The 20,261-nt window shown below is 42.2% G+C and overlaps 2 protein-coding genes across 4 annotated transcripts; both read left to right on the forward strand.

Annotated features, from left to right (window-relative positions):
• The first annotated feature begins 1,076 nt into the window (after positions 1-1,076).
• On the forward strand, positions 1,077-13,970 carry ghrb (growth hormone receptor b). Of its 3 annotated transcripts, none has more exons than XM_061085657.1 (9): positions 1,077-1,189; positions 3,494-3,673; positions 8,315-8,453; positions 9,291-9,469; positions 9,828-10,006; positions 10,117-10,261; positions 11,061-11,151; positions 11,335-11,404; positions 11,589-13,970. In XM_061085657.1, exons 2-9 carry the CDS (start codon positions 3,583-3,585, stop codon positions 12,408-12,410), a joined length of 1,716 nt encoding a protein of 571 aa, XP_060941640.1. In that variant the 5' UTR covers positions 1,077-1,189; positions 3,494-3,582; the 3' UTR covers positions 12,411-13,970. The 3 variants fall into 3 exon arrangements, with proteins under 3 accessions (XP_060941640.1, XP_060941720.1, XP_060941797.1); XM_061085737.1 differs by having other exon boundaries at positions 3,598-3,673; XM_061085814.1 differs by having other exon boundaries at positions 1,077-1,186; positions 3,593-3,673.
• A 407-nt stretch (positions 13,971-14,377) lies between these two features.
• LOC133011570 (coiled-coil domain-containing protein 152-like) lies at positions 14,378-19,214 on the forward strand. The gene is made up of 8 exons (XM_061079330.1): positions 14,378-14,494; positions 15,363-15,468; positions 15,946-16,014; positions 16,102-16,166; positions 16,266-16,401; positions 16,746-16,873; positions 17,621-17,731; positions 18,520-19,214. The coding sequence occupies exons 1-8, from the start codon at positions 14,432-14,434 to the stop codon at positions 18,634-18,636; spliced, it is 795 nt and encodes a 264-aa protein (XP_060935313.1). The 5' UTR covers positions 14,378-14,431; the 3' UTR covers positions 18,637-19,214.
• Positions 19,215-20,261: the final 1,047 nt, after the last annotated feature.

Genomic DNA, 20,261 nt, shown 5'->3' on the forward strand with positions numbered 1-20,261 from the left:
TTTTCTTTGGGGTCAGAACTCGGTTGCATCACAGTTGTTTGACATTGATACTTTTTTAAGAGTCGACACGATTCAGGCATTTCAATGTATTTCAATGCAGTGGACTGTATTACTGTTTAATTACAACTCACAGAATGTTGCTGCTGCTTCTAAGTGGCTTTAAATACCACTGCAGGTTTACATGTTCCTAAAAGATAAACAGGATGTGTGTGTGTGTGTGTGTGTGTGTGTGTGTGTGTGTGTGTGTGTGTGTGTGTGTGTGTGTGTGTGTCTCTTTGCACACAGCCTGTGAGTGGGCGAGACTCCCTTGTACCAGTGTGTGAACACTGACTGAAATGTGACACCACAGGCTGGAGTGCGTTGCTCCGACCGCATGGAGGCGCTGTTCCTTCACATGTGAACGAAAGAATAGATCATGTAGTAGAATAATTCTATTTAAAGTTTCACAGTAGAATCTTTAAATAGATATATCTGCTCTTTTCAACACAAGTGAAACAGACACACTTACTGTAGATACGGTTTATAATAAATAAATATTACACAGCTGTGTTACCTGACGTGAGCATAGTATTCGTTCTCCATTATATTTCACAGACAGACACATTATTATATATTAATAATAATAATAATTTATATTAATAATAATAATTATTTGATGAAGATGATAAATTAATAAAATAATAATAAAATAATAATATAATAATAACAGTAATAATCACAATTATAATAATTTAATAATACTAATTGTGGTTATTATGATTATTGTGATTATGATTTTTGTTATTCTAATCCTGTTGCACTATCACCAATAACTACACCTTAGCACCGCACGTGTCCATAACTCTGTTACTGTATATATTTGTATTCTATTTTATTCTATTTTATTATACATTGTTGTTTTTTTATATTGTTGTTTTATGTTAAGTGCACCAATGACACCAAGGAAATTTCCTGTATGTGCAAATATACTTGGCAAATAAAAGAATTCTGATTCTGATTCTGTTGTGTCAGCCGTCCTGCAGGGACTCGCCAGTAGGTGGCGCCCTCCTCTGAGCCTCGGAGACATGCGGACACGTCGTGTTTCTTCGACAGAGTCCGGAACCTGGTGAGCGGATCAGTGCGGGAGGTTGTTCACGCAGCGTGGACTTCACTGGGGCTTTTCTTCAGAATCACACACACACACACACAGGTGAGTGTCTCCTCTGTCTCCAGATGTGTGTGTCCGCCGCTGCATGGACATTCACTGTGTGTGTCTCACTCTGTGGATTATAGACTGGTTGGGTTGTTGTGTTGTTGTTGTGTTCACATGTGCAGTATTGATTTCAGACAGACGCAGAAACTGTGAAGCGTCTGAAAGCAGCTGCAGAGTTTCACTGGTGGAAAAGAAATGAAGTTTACCTTAAGTTTATTTTTAAAGGAATTAAGTTGCTTTATTAGATTATTTCCGTTTTCCAATAGCTATCTATCTATCTATCTATCTATCTATCTATCTATCTATCTATCTATCTATCTATCTATCTATCTATCTATCTATCTATCTATCTATTTATCTATCTATCTATCTATCTATCTATCTATCTATCTATCTATCTATCTATCTATCTATCTATCTATCTATCTATCTATCTATCTATCTATCTATCTGTATATCCATCTAGTTATCTGTATATCTATCTATCTATCTATCTATCTATCTATCTATCTATCTATCTATCTATCTATCTATCTATCTATCTATCTATCTATCTATCTATCTATCTATCTATCTGTATATCTATCTTTATCTATTTATCTGTCTATCTATCTATCTATCTGTATATATGTCTTTATCTATTTATCTGTATATCTATCTATCTATTTATTTGTGTGTCTTTCTGTCCGTCCGTCGAATTTTCCATTTATTAATTGATATCTCTCTCTCTCTCTCTCTCTCTCTCTCTCTCTCTCTCTCTCTCTCTCTCTCTCTATCTATCTATCTATCTATCTATCTATCTATCTATCTATCTATCTATCTATCTATCTATCTATCTATCTATCTCTCTCTCTCTCTCACACTTTTGAGTTGAAAAAAACTCAATAAATTAAACACTTCACTCACACGTTCTAAGACTTGATATTAATTCATAATAATAATCAACACTCACATTTTAATTTCCTTTTACAAGTTATTAATTAACAAACACATTGATTAACTGACCTATGTATTGATAAATTAAACACAGTCTGTAGAGACCCAATAAGCTCCGTGGACACACTTTGTTCCTACCTCACTTTCCTGCTGGTACAGAGTGAAACACGTCTCTTTTAAACACTGAGTTCTCGGCCCCGGGTTCGGTGACTGTTGTGGTTTCTTCTCCGAACCATCAGCAAGGAGCGTGACATTGAAAACAGATGTTTCACCAGGGTCGTTAGAGCAGCAGCAGATGTGTAAGTCTGTGCTTTACACTGAACGTGTGACAAGCTACTGGATATTATCCTCATTATCCAGAACATTTCCCCCAATCAAAGGGTTTAAAACTTAAAATAAAGGTGACAAACGTTGTGTTAAAAACGTAATTTAAACTCGTGGTGTGAACTCGTGCTCAGCGTCTTGTCCTGACCTTGGGTCGCCCTTTGTTACCAGTGTCCACACCTGCTTATCTCCACAGAGCCGTGTTATCGGAGGCTGGTTGAGTCTGTTGGTGTTATCAGCAGGAGACTTCCTCACTGTCTTACTGAGGAGTAAAGGTTCTCTGTGGGAAGTAGCTGCAGTCGTATGTGTGTCAGAGGCACAAACACACACACACACACACAACAGTTGCACAAGTGACCCACTGTGTGTCCTCCCATTAAAAACTACTAGATCTATAAAATCCACTGGTATAAAAACTGCAACTTGTAAACTGCTGTTTTTCAGTCGGGACTCGGGTTCAAGTACTTGTGGATTGTTGTTGATCAACCAATATGCATGCAGTGCCCTCTCATGCACCCTCATGCACTATTATTTACGTATGACAGAGATGTTTTGGTGTTTTTATAAATTTTGCATGTTTGCTGAAGACGGTAAAACCTTGATGTTTTTGTTTTATTATATTTTTAACGGTCCACCGGGCCACTAATGAGACGAGGAGCTGGGAGCGTCAGATTCCTAAAGAGAAGATTCACTTCAACCTTGAAAACTTTTGGAATGAGTTCAATTTCCAAACCAGCGAATGTAAAATCCTCTGTGAGTCAGAAGCCTGAAGTCGTAAAGAGCAGCCGAAGCTTATCCAGTTTATTTAAGCAGTTAAGATAAACTAAACAGTTACAGGGTTTCCTGGGCTTCTGTCCTGAGGAGTTCGGGTTTCCAGTATTCAGCTAATTATTTGCAAAAGCTGGAGCAGAGTTCACGTGAATCCAGGTGAACGTCGGCAGGTAGAATAACCGAAGCTGGAATATTGAAAAAAACGTTTCAGGGCTTGTATCTGCAGCAGGTTTCCGTCCTGTGACTCTTTCTACTCCATCTCCTCCTCAGTGGGAATCTGAGCGGTGGAGTCTGTGCTTCGAGGTGGGAGTGGGCAGGGCCTCCCCGGGTCGAGATGTGGAGAAACTAACATTCAGCACATGTTTGGTCCACAGCTCAGCACCATGGCTCCGGCTGCTCGGCTCAGCGTGCTCGTCCTCTGCCTCCACTTCTTCACCGCTTCAACTCAAGGTACGTTCAGGAGTAATCTGCATTTAGCAGCAGCTCCTCTCATTTCACCTGAAGCTGAAAGCGTTTGTAGACATGCAAACACTGATTGTGTTGATTTGTTTGCTTCAATGTTTTATTCTTGGTGTTTAAGATGCTTTCTGCGACATCTCGAGTCTTCAGTCGATCAGATTCTTAATTCCTGTCGATGTGTTTGTTTTTAAAAAAAAAGAAAAACTGCCAGGAGGAACAAATAAATGGAGATGAATGTGTTTTTAATGGAGCTGCAGGAGCGTGTTTACCACCTTCAATAGAAAACATCGGCGGCTGCATAGCCGCGGTGCCGCTTTGGCAGTCGGATGATTATGAAAAGTGTTGCACAACAGCGGAACTCTCCACAGAGACAGAGCCACACACAGCGGCCAGCAGATTTCCAGTGAAGTGGCTTCCCAGGAATTCAGAGAGCACTTCACCGCCGAACAATGCCGAGCTGTTTGTGCGCGCCCCCCCCCTCCTTCACAGCCCGGACCGCCTCGGTGCCAATGGACGGACGATGTATTTGCATACATGAGCTTTGTTTTATCCACAGATTCAAACGAGCTCTGACCATCGGGGTCTCTCGCTGGCGTCCTGCGCTCGGCCTCTTTACATAACTCTCAGTCAGAGAGAGTCTCGCTCCCTCTCGGCTCCTGTAGCCTCTGACAGGTGTGTGTGTTTTTTTCCCGCCGGTGGCAGGAACATGGGCGTGAGCGTCAGCAGCTTGTTAGCAGAAACCAGCAGCGAGCCCGTGTTTGTGTAATTTCTCTCTGCAGACACGGCAGCACGTTTGCCAACTTGTAACGACCTGCAGATTTCTGAGGCGCAGCCCACGTCACAGAGTCCAGCCAGTGAGGGGTCTCTCCCTGTGGTGAAAAACAAATTAATGGAATATGTTCAAGATTTGTATTATGATGCAGACGTGGGATAATGTGTTTTTCAGAGGTCCCGGGCTGTCTGAGCTGATCCTGGCTTCACGTCTACGACCACGTTGCACTTTCACTTGCATTTGTAGGTGCAGGTCAACAGGATTTCTCAAAAACTATTGAACAGATTTCCACGAAAAGTAGGAGAGGAGCAGGACGGGGGGGGGGGGGCGTGTGACCCAGGCAAGAATTGAGGTGTGGGAGTGGATCTGGATCAGCGGCGGAGGACTTTCCTAGATCAGGGGCCGTAAAGGGGGGGCAACGATTCACACAGAGGGGCTAAACTACACGTCTCACATCTGTGCACGATTCCTGATTCAGTGACTGAGTCGTTCCTTGTTCCCTGATCAAGCTGCAAAGAAAAGCTTAGAAAATAAAATGTAGGTCCCTCTAGGTTCCTTATCCTATCATGAACAATAACACTGTGAATAAGAGAGTGTTTATTAATATAAGAAGAATATAAAGAGATCATTTGTAGTGAGGTATATATATATATACTACAGTGGGAACTCTCCAGGAACTAAATAAAGGTCCAGGGTCCTTTTTTAACCCCCAGAAAGTCCCTGCTCGGGGGGGTAGTACTATGCCAAAGTACAGGAACATTTGGGGGCGGGGCTTGCAGAGCTGAAGAAGCCTGATTAGTCGAGCACTGCAGCGTTTTATTTCAGTCGCTCAATCTTGTAAAAATCTGTTTCCTCGAGAGAGAACAACACTTTACTGGTGTTGCTAGATTTATAAAGCAACACCAGTAAAGTTGTGTTAGTCTTGTGCTGCACTGCCCCCTCCTGGTGGAGCGGGGGGGAGCAGCTTGTTGTTTCCATCGCTTCTTCTTCTTCTTACGTCAGCAGCTAATTTGCCTCAATCTCCCCGGCAGCGTCGGCAGGAAAAACGTCCGGGTTCTTGAGCTCGGCTGAAGTGTCCTCTCAGCATCGAGCAGCTGCTTCAGAAGATCTTAAACCATCTCAGTTCAGAGATCACGACCTCGGTTCCTAACGCGATTCCATTTCTCCACTATTGTGACTCTTTGCTTTCGCCAACACGACAGTTTTCCTCCCCTCCATGTACGTTTCACACAATGAGGCTGGTTGGGCGAGTGAGGAGCTGTTATCAGGGATGAGGGAGGAAACGGCCTTTGAATAAATGCAGAGGACCGAGCGTTTCCCCCCCCGAGAGCGCCCTGATTGATGTCTGCACATGTGACTCTGTAAACAAGGCCCGGGCGCTCACAGGAAACACATTAATGGAAGCGTCCGTGCAGATTAATGGAGGCTATAAAAGGAGAAACACACATTGATTATCAGGAACAGAGCCAGACAGTCAGCTGTGCCGCTACCTGACGGTTGGTGGTCGACTGCTGAAGTTATGAGTTGGACCTTCAAAGGAAATGAACTGCTATTTCCTGCTTCCCTGGAAGTCGTGGCTGAGGAGGAAACACATCTGGGCATAAAAAAAACACACTGAGGATGTTTTCTTGAACCCTGAAATAGACCTTGCGTTGGCAGCGCTCAGAGAGAAATCACAGCGTCAACATGTTTACTGGCTCGGCCGGCGCTCCGCCTCGGGGGGACCAGGCCTGTAATGAGAACCCATCTCGTTGTAAAGTGATATCACAGCGTTGGACAGCGGCTGCGTGTTTCGCGGCTCTAATGAGTGTGTTCACAAAGAGCTGCACGTCCACGGCTCACATGTTGACTTACACCAGGGCTGAACTCTGCTGAGCAAACACGGCAGCACTTAACTTTGACACACAGGCACGGAGAAGCAAGGTGAGCGGGTTGTGTTCTAACGACCCCGGAGCCAGATGTTCACAGCCCACTGGGTGTGGAAGTGAGTCTGTGCGAGAGTCACGGAGCAGAAACACTTTCCTTTTCTACTTCGTTGCTCTTTGTGTCAGTCGGTGGTGGAAGAAACACTCAGATCCAGATGTAGAAATACAGAAATCGACTTAAAAGCAGGAAAAATACTAAAGGGAGCAAATTGTAATACCGTAAAAAACATGTAAAAAATATATTTATACTGTAAATCTTCCTGCAATAGATTTACGAGGCTGAATAACCCAGATGTGCAACAAGGTTGTTGGCTAATCTCTCAAGATTTATTACACAATCTACACGTTGGTTTTCCAAACGATAAGAATGAATCTTCATGTCTGATCCTGAACCAGCACAGATCTCAGTGGACATGTGGGAAATGCAAGTTTGAAAGCAAAAGTCAAATCTTCCCTTTCACACAAACCATAATAAATGATAATAAATCAGTTATTGCAAACTGTTTTCTCGTGTCGCTCTTTCCGAACCGACCTCATGTCCTCATTCATCGTGTTGAAATGAGCCTCACAAATGCTTCACATAACTAAGAGTCAAATTGATTTTACCCGTCGTCCTGAGCTCAGCACAGATCTCACTCGGGCTCAGTGATATGGTAAACAGGTTATTTTTAACCTGTACACGCCGCCCCCCCCCCTTCCCCGAAGCACCCTGAGCCAGAGGTATTCATCCTCCTCTCGGCTTCAGAGGAGCCGTCGTGTCCCGACACTTCTTGGTACTCAGCCGGCTCGGCCTTGTGTGTTTGTGTAGCTCCTCCTGACGTGTTGATCACAACCTCCCGGAGCTTATTGGTTAAAGAGCCAGTTCGTCCACATTTAACTTACATATTTATCTGCGTATTAACCTCGGGGCTGGTGGGAGTGAAGGCTGCAGAGGAGTGGCTCTTCTGGTTTGGAGAGGAGCCCTGGAGACTGATATTCATACGTGGGACTGAAACAGATCAGATAGCAGCATATATTATAAAATAAATGCATAAATTAAACTTTTTTGTTATTAAATGTAATTCATCTCCATGCTGTGATCACCACATTGCAAAGATCTCTCTTTTAATCAGAGGCACATCGAAGGAATATTATTTGGAAACAGATCGATGAAATGGAGAAAGTTTTCATGTTATTTTGGTTCATTTGAGTGAATCAACCCTTAAAGTTTGTAATCCTGCAGCAGTTAAAACATAAGCATGGAGCCAATAACTTTATTTATAAATTAGGATATTAAAGAAATGACCTGATGAATAAGACTTTGTTCAGGAACACATGCATCAAAGTGGAGTGCAGCAAGGAAAAGAAGAACTCTACATTACTTCTGTAACATGGTATGGTACAGATACAATGCAGTGAGTAGATGAGAACTGTATGTGCAGAAGGAAATGACACAGAACACGCCTCTCTGACAGCTAAAAACAAATTCCTCAGGTCAAATCCCTTTTTTGGTTTCACAGCTTTTTTCTTGATCCGTCTCAACGCTGCATAAATTCTTTGCAACTTTGTTTTCACTGTACGACTCTCTGCAGCACTCTCATAAAATTAGTAATTTTGAGTTTTGCAACACTCCTCTCTGTCCCTGAAGCTGTGTGAACACATAGTGCGAGTTCTTGCAGCCAGTAAAACAGGATCCCTGCGGAACACTCTGTGCTCCAGCGTTTCTGCGTATGGGGAAAAGCCAAAAGCAGATTCCACGACAGCCGAGGCGTCGAACTCTCCAGCAGTTAAATGTCTTCCAGGAAAAAAGGCTGGTTGTTTGCCCTGTGGCTGGAGCTCACCGGGGTTAGGTTACACCGTGTCCCTGACAGGCCGCGGCGAATCATAGAGAGTGAAACAGATGTTTGTGGAATAAAAAAAAAAAGAATCCGATGTGTAATTATTGTCTCCCTGCAGTCGTCCCCGAGAGACGCCCCCCCCACTTCACCGGCTGCGTCTCCAGCGACATGGAGACTTTCCGCTGCAGATGGAATGTCGGATCTTTCCAGAACCTCTCGGAGCCGGGAGCCCTGCGCTTATTCTACATGAACAAAAAGTGAGGCCGGGAAAACTCTGCCAGACATGATGTGGTTTCTCTGTGCTCTCAAAGAAATCAAGCTTCTCAGGCTTTTTTTAAACAATGTGCACGGAGGAAAAGGATAACTGCAAAACAGAAATCTGATACATAATTCATGGGTGTAAACATGCAATGAAATACATCAAACAAATCCTCATCTGATCTATAGTTTTTGTATTTTCTTTGGTTTTAAGGCCTTTTAAGAAGTCTTATTAATGAGTTTACAGCTGTTTTTACACATACGACAAAAACAAATACTACTGAGAAAAATGAGATTACAGGTAAAGTTATTATGTTCTTAAATCGAAGTCTATGGTGCAGAGGAAGAATGTTGAGCTCTGGATAAACACAGTGCTTGGTTATAGCATTGATTTAAGATTGTACATGTATGTCACCTGCATTTTCAGGCAAGTAATTTAAAGACCAAATATTTGGTCTTTAAATTCTGTCTATAAAAAGTATATTATAGACATCAGGATTATTTCCTCATAAAATACATTATTCGTTGCATTAACATCATACAGCAGACTATATGTATATAAATACATCGTTTTATCCTTTAGACAGGTCTATTGAAATCACAAACAAAAATACAGATGTTCTAAAAGCTCCAAAAATCGAGGATGACAAGTAGATCTGTTCTTCTGTTTTCATTCATATTATACAACCTGTTTTAATCTACAGCTGTATAAATATTCTCTTTTACTCCTCTGAAATATGCACAAGCTGCTTTGTCGAGTCGATTTTCCGACTGAGAGAAGTGCTCCTCCTTCCATCTTGTATCCGTCCTCATGTTGTCTTGCCTCCCCCTCGCAGACCCTCCCCGGACTCCCCGAAGGACTGGAGCGAGTGTCCTCACTACCCCCCCGAGCGGCCCCACGAGTGCTTCTTCAACAAGAACCACACGAGCGTCTGGACCATCTACAACGTCCAGCTCCACTCGGCCGACCGAGCCGTCCTCTACGACGAGAAGCTGTTCTTCGTGGAAGACATCGGTGGGTTTGCCGCTCGGCTGTCACCATGGAGATGAGAAGAATAATAACAAAAAAACAAGAATAATAGTGTAAAAATTGAAAATTCCTCCAGAATACATACATTTTCACCACTTTTTTGCAAATTTTGGTAAGAATTTTGAGCATGTTAAAGCCCTAAATTAATTTGCCTGAATAATAATAATAATAATCCTTACAATTTCAATAGGGCCTCACCTGGCAGGTCAGTGCTCGGGTAATAATGGGACACACAGCTGTCCAATCACCTTTTACCATGTAGTTGTCGATGTAGTTTCCTGAACATGTATTGAAAACTAAGGTGATGTTTAGCTTCTGATGATGAACCTTTTCCTCTCCGCAGTTCAACCGGATCCGGTGTCGAACCTGAACTGGACGCTGCTCAACGTGAGCTCCACCGGGACGCACTATGACATCATGGTGAGCTGGAAGGCTCCGGAGTCGGCCGACGTGGAGATGGGATGGATGAGGCTTCAGTACGAGGTCCAGCACTGCAACGTCAACTCCGACCGGTGGGAGACGGTGAGCTTCTTCTCCGTTTGATTTCCCGCTGTGTTAAATTTCAAGCTCCTGGTGGAGTTGAGTTTTAAAAAACCGTGCTGATGTGTTGATTCCTGTTTTCCTCCCGGCAGTCGGAGCTCGTGAGGAGCACGCACCGCTCGCTGTACGGACTCAAGACCAACGTCAACCACACGGTTCGAGTCCGGTGCAAGATGCTCGGAGGGAAAGACTTCGGAGAATTCAGCGACTCTGTATTTGTCCATATCCCATCCAGAGGTAAACATTCATTACTACGTTTACACACTGGCTGGTGCTGTGTGTGTGTCGCATTTTGATCGCCCCCTGGTGGCTGGCTGCAGTATAGGTCATGAATTAGGAACCTGGGGCCTCATTTATAACCGTTGCGTACGCACAAAACGGGCCTGAAACGTGCGTACGCCACTTCTCACGCCAACGTTGGGATTTATAAAAAAAAACTTGACGGTAAAATGTGCGTATTTCTACGCAAACTTAGACCCTCCCTTACGACCGTTTTGGGGAGACGGGAAAACGGCGACACAGACGTGAGGTGGTGACTCCGTCAGGACTCACGGTGGAAACCCATTGGTCAGCAGCATCATTTAATATTCACGCCGTGCTTTGCGTTGACCATTTATGGTGGAAAGTGGGCGTGTGGAGGGCGGATCTGGAGGCAGATCCACGTACGAACGTTTCCAAGTGGACTGTGATTTTTAAAGCGAACATTGCGTTCAGGTGTACGTGCGCACGGTTTTATAAATCGGAATTATCTTTTGCGTACGCCATTTCCGGATTTCGTACGTACGTACACTTTTAGTATGAATCCTACGCACTCTTTTATAAATGAGGCCCCTGGGCTGTAATAGCACAACGGCCTAAAGTCGCCAATCAGGCTTCGACTCTCACTGCAAAGTCTTCATGTTATGATAAATGAAAGTGTCACTGTTTCATCTTTTCCTTTATGAGTCACACACTCATTGAATAAAAACCATTCCATTATCTTTCTATGTTATTATATTGAATATGAGTGAATTTGTGTGTTTCTTATCTTTCTCAGTGTCCAGATTCCCAGTCGTGGCTTTGCTCATCTTTGGCGCCTTGTGTTTACTGGCCATCCTGATGATAGTTGTCATATCACAGCAGGAGAAGTAAGTAAAGTATCAACCAGCAAGGTTTTTTATGCTTTGAAAAGGCTCAGAGAAAAGAGTGCGTTCAGTTGGTGTCTGTGTGGGCGGTGACCTTGAAAATCTGTCTCAGTGTCTGTATCATTCAAAAGCGTGAAATAGTCTGAATGTTCTTTATTCGTGTTTTTTTCTTTTTGCTCTCCTAAGGTTGATATTTATTCTTCTGCCTCCTGTCCCTGGACCGAAAATCCGAGGAATTGATCCTGAGCTCCTGAAGGTATTCACCCGCAAATAATGATGTTTGAGTGTCACAAGGCTCTATTCTCCAAATCTGTATCTGGCGTCTCTGTAGCAGAGTCGATGCATTTTCAGACAAAACCGTAAAACTGTGGCTGTAGCCTGAATGTAGAAAGAGAAGCTTCTGACCCGACTCATCAGCTGATTTTTGATTAATCTCACAGAAAGGAAAGATGAGAGAGCTGGCGTCCATCCTGGGCGGCCCCCCCCATCTGCGGCCGGAGCTGTACAACAGCGACCCCTGGGTGGAGTTCATCGACCTGGACATGGAGGAGCAGACCGACAGACTCACGGAGCTGGACACGGACTTCCTGGTGGAGCGCTCGCTGTTCTCCAGCTGCTCGCCGCTCTCCATCGGCTTCAGGGACGACGACTCGGGCCGCGCCAGCTGCTGCGACCCGGATCTCCCCATCGACTCGGACGTGTCGCCGTTCAATCCTCTCGTCCCGAGCCAGACCCTCGGGAAGGAAGACGCCCCCGAGCCAAGCAGCCCGACTGCCGCCGAGCCGCCGATGGCAGCTCCCGGTCTGTACACGCAGGTGACCGAGGTGAGGTCGTCCGGCAAAGTGCTGCTGGCGCCCGAGGAGCCGACGGACCTGGAGACGACCACCAGCAAAGACCCAGAGAAAGACTTTGTGGTGAAGAAGGAGAAGGAGAGGAACGACTTCCGGCTGCTGCTGGTGGACGCGGATAACGGCGGCTACACCTCCGAGCTGAAAGCCGGGAAAATGAGCCCCGGTCTGTCCGATGTGGATCCGAGCGAGCGACGCCACCCGGTGCCGTCGCCGTACTACGAAACAAACGCCACCGCCACGTCACCGCTGCCCGCCGCTCCCGTCTACACCGTGGTCGAGGGCGTGGACGGACAGAACAGCCTTCTACTGACGTCCAACTCCACGCCTCTCCCACAGATTATCATCCCGAAGCCCATGCCCACCCCGGACGGCTACCTGACCCCTGACCTTTTGGGAAGCGTCACGCCGTAGGTCAGCGGCGGCGGCGGGGGCGGCGGCCTGTGCAAAGTAAAGACTCGTCAATCAAAGGCAGAAACGCTTCGGAACAGTCTTGGAGATTGATTTTCCCGAGGCTGTGTTTTGAATGTCAGCTCTCCTAAAATAGTAGGGGGGGGGGGGGCATATGAGGCTGTCCTCCCCCGACCTCCCCACTGCACCCCCGACAGGGCCGGGAAGTCCACAGGTTTGCTATAAGCGACGAATAGAACACAAGAATGTGTTTAGCTGCGGTTGTGGAAAAGGAAATAACACAAGCTGCCCAATAATTCAACAATCGGACTCCTCAGATCAGGACCTCAACTCTACTACTTTAGAACCTGGGTTCGTGGAAGCTGCAAAAAATGATCAATGATCAATCCTGGCCACGAGAGAACTGAACGATCCCCAAGGACCCGACACGTTCATGTTCTTTTGGCTACAACCAGATCGGGCTGCAATTCAAAGTCCAGCAGACAAAACCTGCAATTCAGTTGTTTAGAGTTGTGTTTCTGCCCAAATGCTGAATGTAAATCCAATCTTCACTTTTCTTTTAGCTCAGGTTTGGGCTCCACCAACTCCTGAGAAAGATATCTGGCTGTTTAAGGTGCGTTTCCCCAGGAGCTGGGAACTTTTCTAGCCTTTCCATCACGGGGACCAGGGTCTAAGGGAATTATTTAACTCCCCCAAAAAGTCCTTGCTGGTGGGGGTGCAGGCTACTTTGCTAATTTGCCTATTTACCCACTGGTTTTTATGTTACGGTGAAAGTTCCAGATACTTTTGGTGGAAATTGACCCTCGGCTGCTAAACGTTCCTCTTCCTTCACCAACTTCTCTAAATTTCCATCTGCCGTTTGCTCCTGTGAACTTAAAAACACAAAAAAATGATATGATGATAATTCCCCGTTGACACCTTCCTCATTTCATTACATTTTATAATATATAATGTTGACTAGTAGAGCACTAAATGTTTTATTCTCAAAACTTTGTACATATCAATAACTTTCTGCATGATAAAATCCGGTTCTGTGTATAAACACACTCTGGGAGAAAATGTCTGGAAACAATGAATCATCTCATCTGAATCAAACTGAATTTATGGTTTTACTAATGTTTTCATAGCTTCTCCGGCTTTAACAACAATGTCACTAAACTAATGAGTCAGCCATTGCTTGTTTAATACTCGTTCTTATCTTGTTGTTGGAGACAGGGGAAGTAGGACAGAGCATAAATGATCAACTGGAGCATGACGTATTAAAATACTTGTAGTATTTTATTGCTGTTACATATTCATTTCTTCATAGACTGAAACGTGTCCCGAGCTGACAGTGAAAGGTATTTGATCTTTCGTCTTCTGGGGAAGTAACAGTACGTAGTAGGAGTACTTCAGACAGTATATTTTTCTAATGCATGGACTATTTTTTTGTGTTTGTTTCTAGCTAAATGTGAATCTTCATGTACATTAAATTCTTTGGGTACATTATCGTCAGTATTGAATTTGACAGTTTTTACATTTTAGCTGTTTAAAAAGTGTCAAATAAAGAACTTTCATACTTTTGCTCTTGTGTCGTGTCGTTAATCTCAGATAGTTTCATGTCTCCACTTACTTTAAATATTTAATAATAACAATTATTATTTTGGATTAGATTTTACTTTGGCCTACTACTTTAATAACAATGTAATATATTATAATATAATATATATAATCATATTTTTCAACATAACTACTATTAAATGTTCAGTTTAATTATTTGGTGAAACATAACTATCATCTATTGAGGCTGCATAATAAACTGGCACTGAAGAGTAAATATAATATTTCATTTTAAATCTTTATTATAATAGTTTTTCTGAGCGTTGCTGTGAACGAGCTCCTGCAGCTAAATGTCAGCTAACATTAGCCTCGTCCATTAGTCAGTTAGCAGTTAGCATCCACAGAGGAATCTCACGTATCTTTATTGAAAGTCGAGTGTTCATCACTGTTTTCTTCAGTAAGTTGCTCTTTGTTGGACAAACACCATGAAGAAGTTAAACTGTTTTCATCTCGACGACTTGATGGAGGAGTTCGCTCAACTGGAGCAGGTAAGCTAGTTAGCCTGTTAGCTAGCTTAGCCTGTTAGCTAGCTTAGCCTGGTCGCTAGCTTAGCCTGTTAGGTAGCTTCGCCTGTTAGCTAGCTTAACCTGTTAGCTAGCTTAGCCTGTTCGCTAGCTTAGCCTGTTAGCTAGCTTAACCTGTTAGCTAGCTTAGCCTGTAGGCTAGCTAAGAGTAACTTGCTAACTAGCTCATCAGTGGCTAATCTAATGTGACTGTTACATGTATTGAAAAGAAGAAAGTTAATTAAAGCTTAAAGATGATTAGTTGTATTACTGGTAATTAGTTCTGTAATTATTTAAATCATCTGAAAATATCAAAGCTACTTCATGTTGCTAATGATACTTCCCTCTCTATTTTCTATTAATTTAAACATTTCTATCTTAGATAAATAGATTTACCTGTATATCTATCTATCTATCTATCTATCTATCTATCTATCTATCTATCTATCTATCTATCTATCTATCTATCTATCTATCTATCTATCTATCTATCTATCTATCTATCTATCTATCTATCTATCTATCCATCTATCTATTTACCTGTATACCTCTCTATCTAGATATCTATCCATCTACTAACTATATTGAACTCAGTATTAAACTAAGACTTGTGGTTATTTCTTTAAATTAGATTAATTGTTAAGTTTATTAATAAATAACATGTCTGAACATGTATAAAATGCCACGTTAATATATCTTGAATCCAAAGTGAGGCCATTTCAAACCCATGAGATATTTAGTTTAATGTCATGTACAGATGCATTAGAATCTGTTTCCTTTACACTGTTTGTCCATAATAAAGAATAAAGAATAAACACAGACATGTCCACTGTCTGTTGCTGTTGATCCACAGACCACCTCACAGGTCAGTGGCAGGAACCAGCTGCTGGAGGTCGAGCTGGACGACGCCACCAGACTCGTTAACTTCTACCAGACCAAAGAGAAAAGTCTGACTGAAGGTGACTGATCTTTATTTACATTAGAAACTAACTGAATAACTTTATTCTGGCTGGTAGAGAAGATTTAAAGAACTTGGTGTTAGTTTGGCTCCCTCTGCTGGTGATTTGGCCAAACGACAGAACGTCCCTGGTGCATGGAGGAAAGATAAAGTCTGAAGTTTGGTTTCCTTCAGAAAATCAAATCCTAAAAGTGTTAACATTTACAAAAAGGGCTGATATATTGTTAAGTAATCACACCTCAAATATATGGTCATGCAGGTGAATTTTAAAGGACACATTCACTCCATAACAACCCTGAAATTATATAATAATAAAATATACATCAATTCTCAGAAACAACTGTCATCAGCCTCTCATTTGGACGTTTGCATTCTCACATATATCTCCTCCACGCTCTATATCCAGAGATTCTCCAGAGTTCAGTGTTTGTGTGACAGCCTTGTGTCCTTGTTCATTGTGTTGCTTGTTGTGTTGCAGAGAGAGACAGCCTTCTGCTCACAGTGAACAGTTTGCAGCAGACTCTGCAGGAGCAGTGCAACCTCAGAGGTCAATTAAAAACACACCAGATGAACGCACACATTTTTAAGAGGAGGGTAGATTCAAATAGTCTTGTGAATATTGTTTATGTTTCAGTGGAGAACCAGAGACTGAAGAGGGACGTGGTCGACCTGAAGCGACAGAACGAGAGAACAGTGGAGGTGAAGAGTGAAGACCCAACGTTTCCTTCGCTTTGTCAAGTTAAGTTAAGTGTTCAGCAGCTGCAGCATCGGTGAGTGATGTGGTCTGTGTGTCCTCAGGATGGAGAAGCTGAGGTCCAGCAGCTGCTCGGTGTCATGGTCACAAAGGACGAGAGACACAAGAGGGAGCTAGAGGCTGTAAGACAGAAGAGCAGGAGGGAGGCGGAGCTCGCCCAGAGGGAGGGTTCCAGTCAGGGTAAGAGCTCAGAACAAATCCCTCAGAGTCCAGATCCAAGGTTCAATGTCTCAATGTTTCAAATCCAAAGACAAACAATGACACAAAGAGACCAGCTTTTGACAACAAGGAAAACACACTGACATCTGAATACTACTCATAAGCACAGTTCACATTTAATTCAACTCTATTTGTTCAGTCAAACATTAATCAAAAACATAACAATAATTCCTGAAAGCTTCACCTCAACATGAGTTTCAATAAAATAGTGATGAAAACATAACTTCCTCGATGGAGGTAATACAATAAAAATAAAGTATTCTTATGATTAACCTTAAGTCGTCTGGTGCCTTTTGTTGTGACAGTTGAAGCCAAAGATGCTGAAGTGAAGAAACTTCTGGAGAAGAAGGATCTGCATCTGGAGGAGATGAAGAAGAGGCTGAAGGATCAGGAGCGAGAGAGGCAGAGCGAGCTCCTCAAGTTACAGATGGAGGTGAACAGAAGAAGAAGCTTAATTTTACTTAGATAGATAGATAGATTACTTTATTCATCCCCGAAGGGAAATTAAGTCGTCATAGCAGCCGGTATATTTGAATACAATAAAATACAATACAATAGAATAAAATAAAAAATATTGAGGTAGAAAGAATAAAAACAGAAACACAAGATAAATAGGTAGATAAGGTGCAGTGGCAAGATGATGGTAATAGTACTGATGATATGATGGTAATGTTATTGTTAGACAGTATATAAAAATAGTACAGTATATATAGTATATAATATAACATAATATATATTTATATATGATAGTAATTATACCAATATAATAGCAGTATATAGTAATATGGCAGCAACAGTATATATCATAATAATAGTAAATATAATAATAATAATAATTATAACATTTACACATGTTTAAATATGTGTATATAGACTTATATGTACAAAGAATATACAGAGAGTATGATATAATATATGATATATAGTAGAGGTATAAATGTAAGTATTTGACTATACAATAGATAATATAATATACTATGAGTGTAAGAATATGTAGACAGAGTTACATCGACTAGTTTCTAAAGTTATTTTCTCCTCATCAAGTCCAATATGTAATAACATAGATAATCTGAAGGGGTTGAAGAGGTCAAGAGTGTGTCTGCAGGAGGCTCTCGTCTCTTCTCAGACGATGCCTCGAGTCCTACGTGTATTTGACGTTTTGCTGTGTGTGTTTTGTCAGTTTGGTGCGAAGTTAGCCCGAGTTCAGAGCTCGGCTCAGTGGAAGGAGCAGCAGCAGCAGCAGCAGCAGCAGCAAGGATCCAGCCTCCTTCCTCAGAGCGTCTTCAAGAGGGTGAGCGGCCGCACACACTCGTTTATACATCCTCCTCCCCCCCGCTTCTTCATTATAGAGCTTAATTAACAAGTAAACACACTGAAGTGGGAGCCAAGGTCTCACTGGGCAGAAACTAGAGCTTCACTGAGTTATCAGTGGGCCAATATACATCTTACATTATGAAAGATTTTATCCGCGTATACACAATGAAAAAAAGATTTATGTTTATATTTTACATAATAAAAGTTCTATATAATTGGTTGTAGTTCTTTTTTCTTTTTTCTTATAGTTATTTATTATAAAGTTTGTGGTAAAATATTAAAATATCAAGCTTCAACTGCATTTCTTTGTCACAAGGGTTTGATAAGATTTTAGGAATCATGGCCATATTTTTAAATATCCATGTTAGATATCAGCCAGTAAATCGCTATCAGTTTTTTTTATCAGTCGTGCTCCAGCAGAAACATATTTCATGGTTCAGTTTGTATGATTTGTCTTTTGAATGTAAACTTCAGATGAGCCCTGACCTGTGACGTCACATCAGGGTTTTCTGAATATCTCCTCCTGAGAGTTTCCCTCTTCGCAGCAACAGATTCATTCCCAGAATCCTCGCTCCCTGTAGTGTTGTGAAATAAATAAAATAACCCAGATGGGAAGTTACTGTTTTTCTCTCGTACAATTATTGTGAATCGTTTAGAAGCCCGATATTAACGAGAATCACTGACTAAACGATTTAAGCTCAGTGGGTAATGTAGAGCAGGTCATCAGTGTCACACTTGTTTATAAACCTTCCTTCCTGTCCTCAGAAGCTGCAGTTCATCCAAGAGGAGAAGAACAAGGAGATTGGGTTCCTGCGTCAGAGAATCAAGGAGCTGGAGGAGAGCCAGCGCTCAGACAGCCGCCTGAAGAGGAGGAAGATCTAGATTGTGTCAAGGCCAGCGACGTTAACAAGCTCCAGACTCACTGGAGACACAAGTAACTCAACCAGTTCAGACTTTATGGTTCATTAGTTTCATTTTGAAAGCACAAAGTGTAGAGGTCCCACTGCTTCTGATGCACAGTCATCCCTCACTAGAGCTGCAGTTTCACAGGTGAGCCGTGTGCAGAGAACACTTTCAAACAGTTTAAAGCTTTAATCCAATAGGACGGCAGCAGGGAGGCGACGCAGAGGAAGCAATCAGAGAGTAGTTAGAAGTCCAGGATCGTTCTAGGAAATAAACCTATTTGTCTTCTTTCAATTAAAGGAAAACAAATCATTTAACGCTGACTCAGGTTCCTCAAAGTCATAGTCTTCTGTCACTGATGTGGACAATCTATACAATGATCAGAGTATGTATTGTATTGTATTAGTTATTTACATACATATATTTATTATTTAAGAACATGCATGGTGTTGTTGTCATTCTGAACAGTGATACTCCAACTTTATTGTTTTGAGCTGAACTCTAAAAGCCTGTGTTGATATTTGATAGTTTATTAAACTGGAGCAATGTGAAGTTGATATTGAGGCTTTTTTCACATTCATTTATAAAGATAAATCTTCATTTTAAGATTTACTGGCTTTGTTTTCAGAGTTAGATGATATGTTTAATATCACTGTCATGTTCATATGCTCATAATGAAGCTATGCAAGCAGTTGGTTAGCTTAGCTTAGCTGAGCATGAAATAAAATGTACTCTACCTGCACCTCTTCAGGAGAAATTGAACTAATGCATAAAAACAAGACGTATGTTTTTGTTATGGTGCTGTACTATATTTACTGCAGTCGCTTCCTGTACGGTGTTAAAATGATATTATTTAAACTTGTTTGTTTGAGAAGCAGAAACAAGTGGTTGATAAGTCAGAAAGTCTGAGTGACATTTATAGAAATATAGATCTGGATGTGAAAAGCTTAAGTATCAGTCGTGCTTATTGGATGAAAGTATGGGGAAATGGACATTTTTATTTAACTGAATTCAATATAAAAGCAGGGATGCACATGTATAAGAGGAGATATTAAACTAGTGGTTTCAAGGACGAGTGTTTAGTTGTTCTCTGGGGTTTAAAACTCGTTTTGACGTCTAGATTGACTGATTTATATGATGACACGAAAGAAAAGTTGTGCTCTTATTCACATCTTGATGTCTTCTCGATGGTCCCTCCCGTCCACTGTGGCTCACAGGGACAAACACACCTGAAGGAAGACGCTCCACCTGCTGAAGTGTTGACCTCCTGCTTGTAATCTCTTGATCTGCTGTGCTCAGCTAATCTCGATGGGAACATTGCCCTAATGCTGTTGCATAAGATTTCATCTTCAAGAAAGCCAGGAGATCAAGCGTAGCTGCACAACAGAGACATGTCTCTCACACGGGTTTGTTCTCCTGCTCCTGCGATCCAATGCATACTGTCATATGTACAGTAGATACTAATACGTGCACACATTCGTCTTCTGCTGAGTGTTTCCAGCCTTGTTTCGACCTCCCTGGCCTGATGTTAAGTGTTTGAAGGGATTGGGACGGTCTTACATTACAACAGGATTAGAGTTCATGACACCATCTTAATCCCTGGT

Source organism: Limanda limanda, chromosome 1 (genome assembly GCF_963576545.1).
Source record: "Limanda limanda chromosome 1, fLimLim1.1, whole genome shotgun sequence".
Lineage (NCBI taxonomy): Eukaryota > Metazoa > Chordata > Actinopteri > Pleuronectiformes > Pleuronectidae > Limanda > Limanda limanda.

Bases quoted from the DNA above. Each gene is read 5' to 3' on its own strand.
- ghrb (XM_061085657.1), top strand. From the start codon at position 3,583: ATGTTTGGTCCACAGCTCAGCACCATGGCTCCGGCTGCTCGGCTCAGC. The intron at 10,262-11,060 runs GTAAACATTCAT...TATCTTTCTCAG, and splicing joins TGTCCATATCCCATCCAGAG to TGTCCAGATTCCCAGTCGTG. The intron at 11,152-11,334 runs GTAAGTAAAGTA...TGCTCTCCTAAG, and splicing joins GTCATATCACAGCAGGAGAA to GTTGATATTTATTCTTCTGC.
- LOC133011570 (XM_061079330.1), top strand. From the start codon at position 14,432: ATGAAGAAGTTAAACTGTTTTCATCTCGACGACTTGATGGAGGAGTTC. The intron at 15,469-15,945 runs GTGACTGATCTT...GTTGTGTTGCAG, and splicing joins AGAGAAAAGTCTGACTGAAG to AGAGAGACAGCCTTCTGCTC. The intron at 16,015-16,101 runs GTCAATTAAAAA...TTTATGTTTCAG, and splicing joins GGAGCAGTGCAACCTCAGAG to TGGAGAACCAGAGACTGAAG.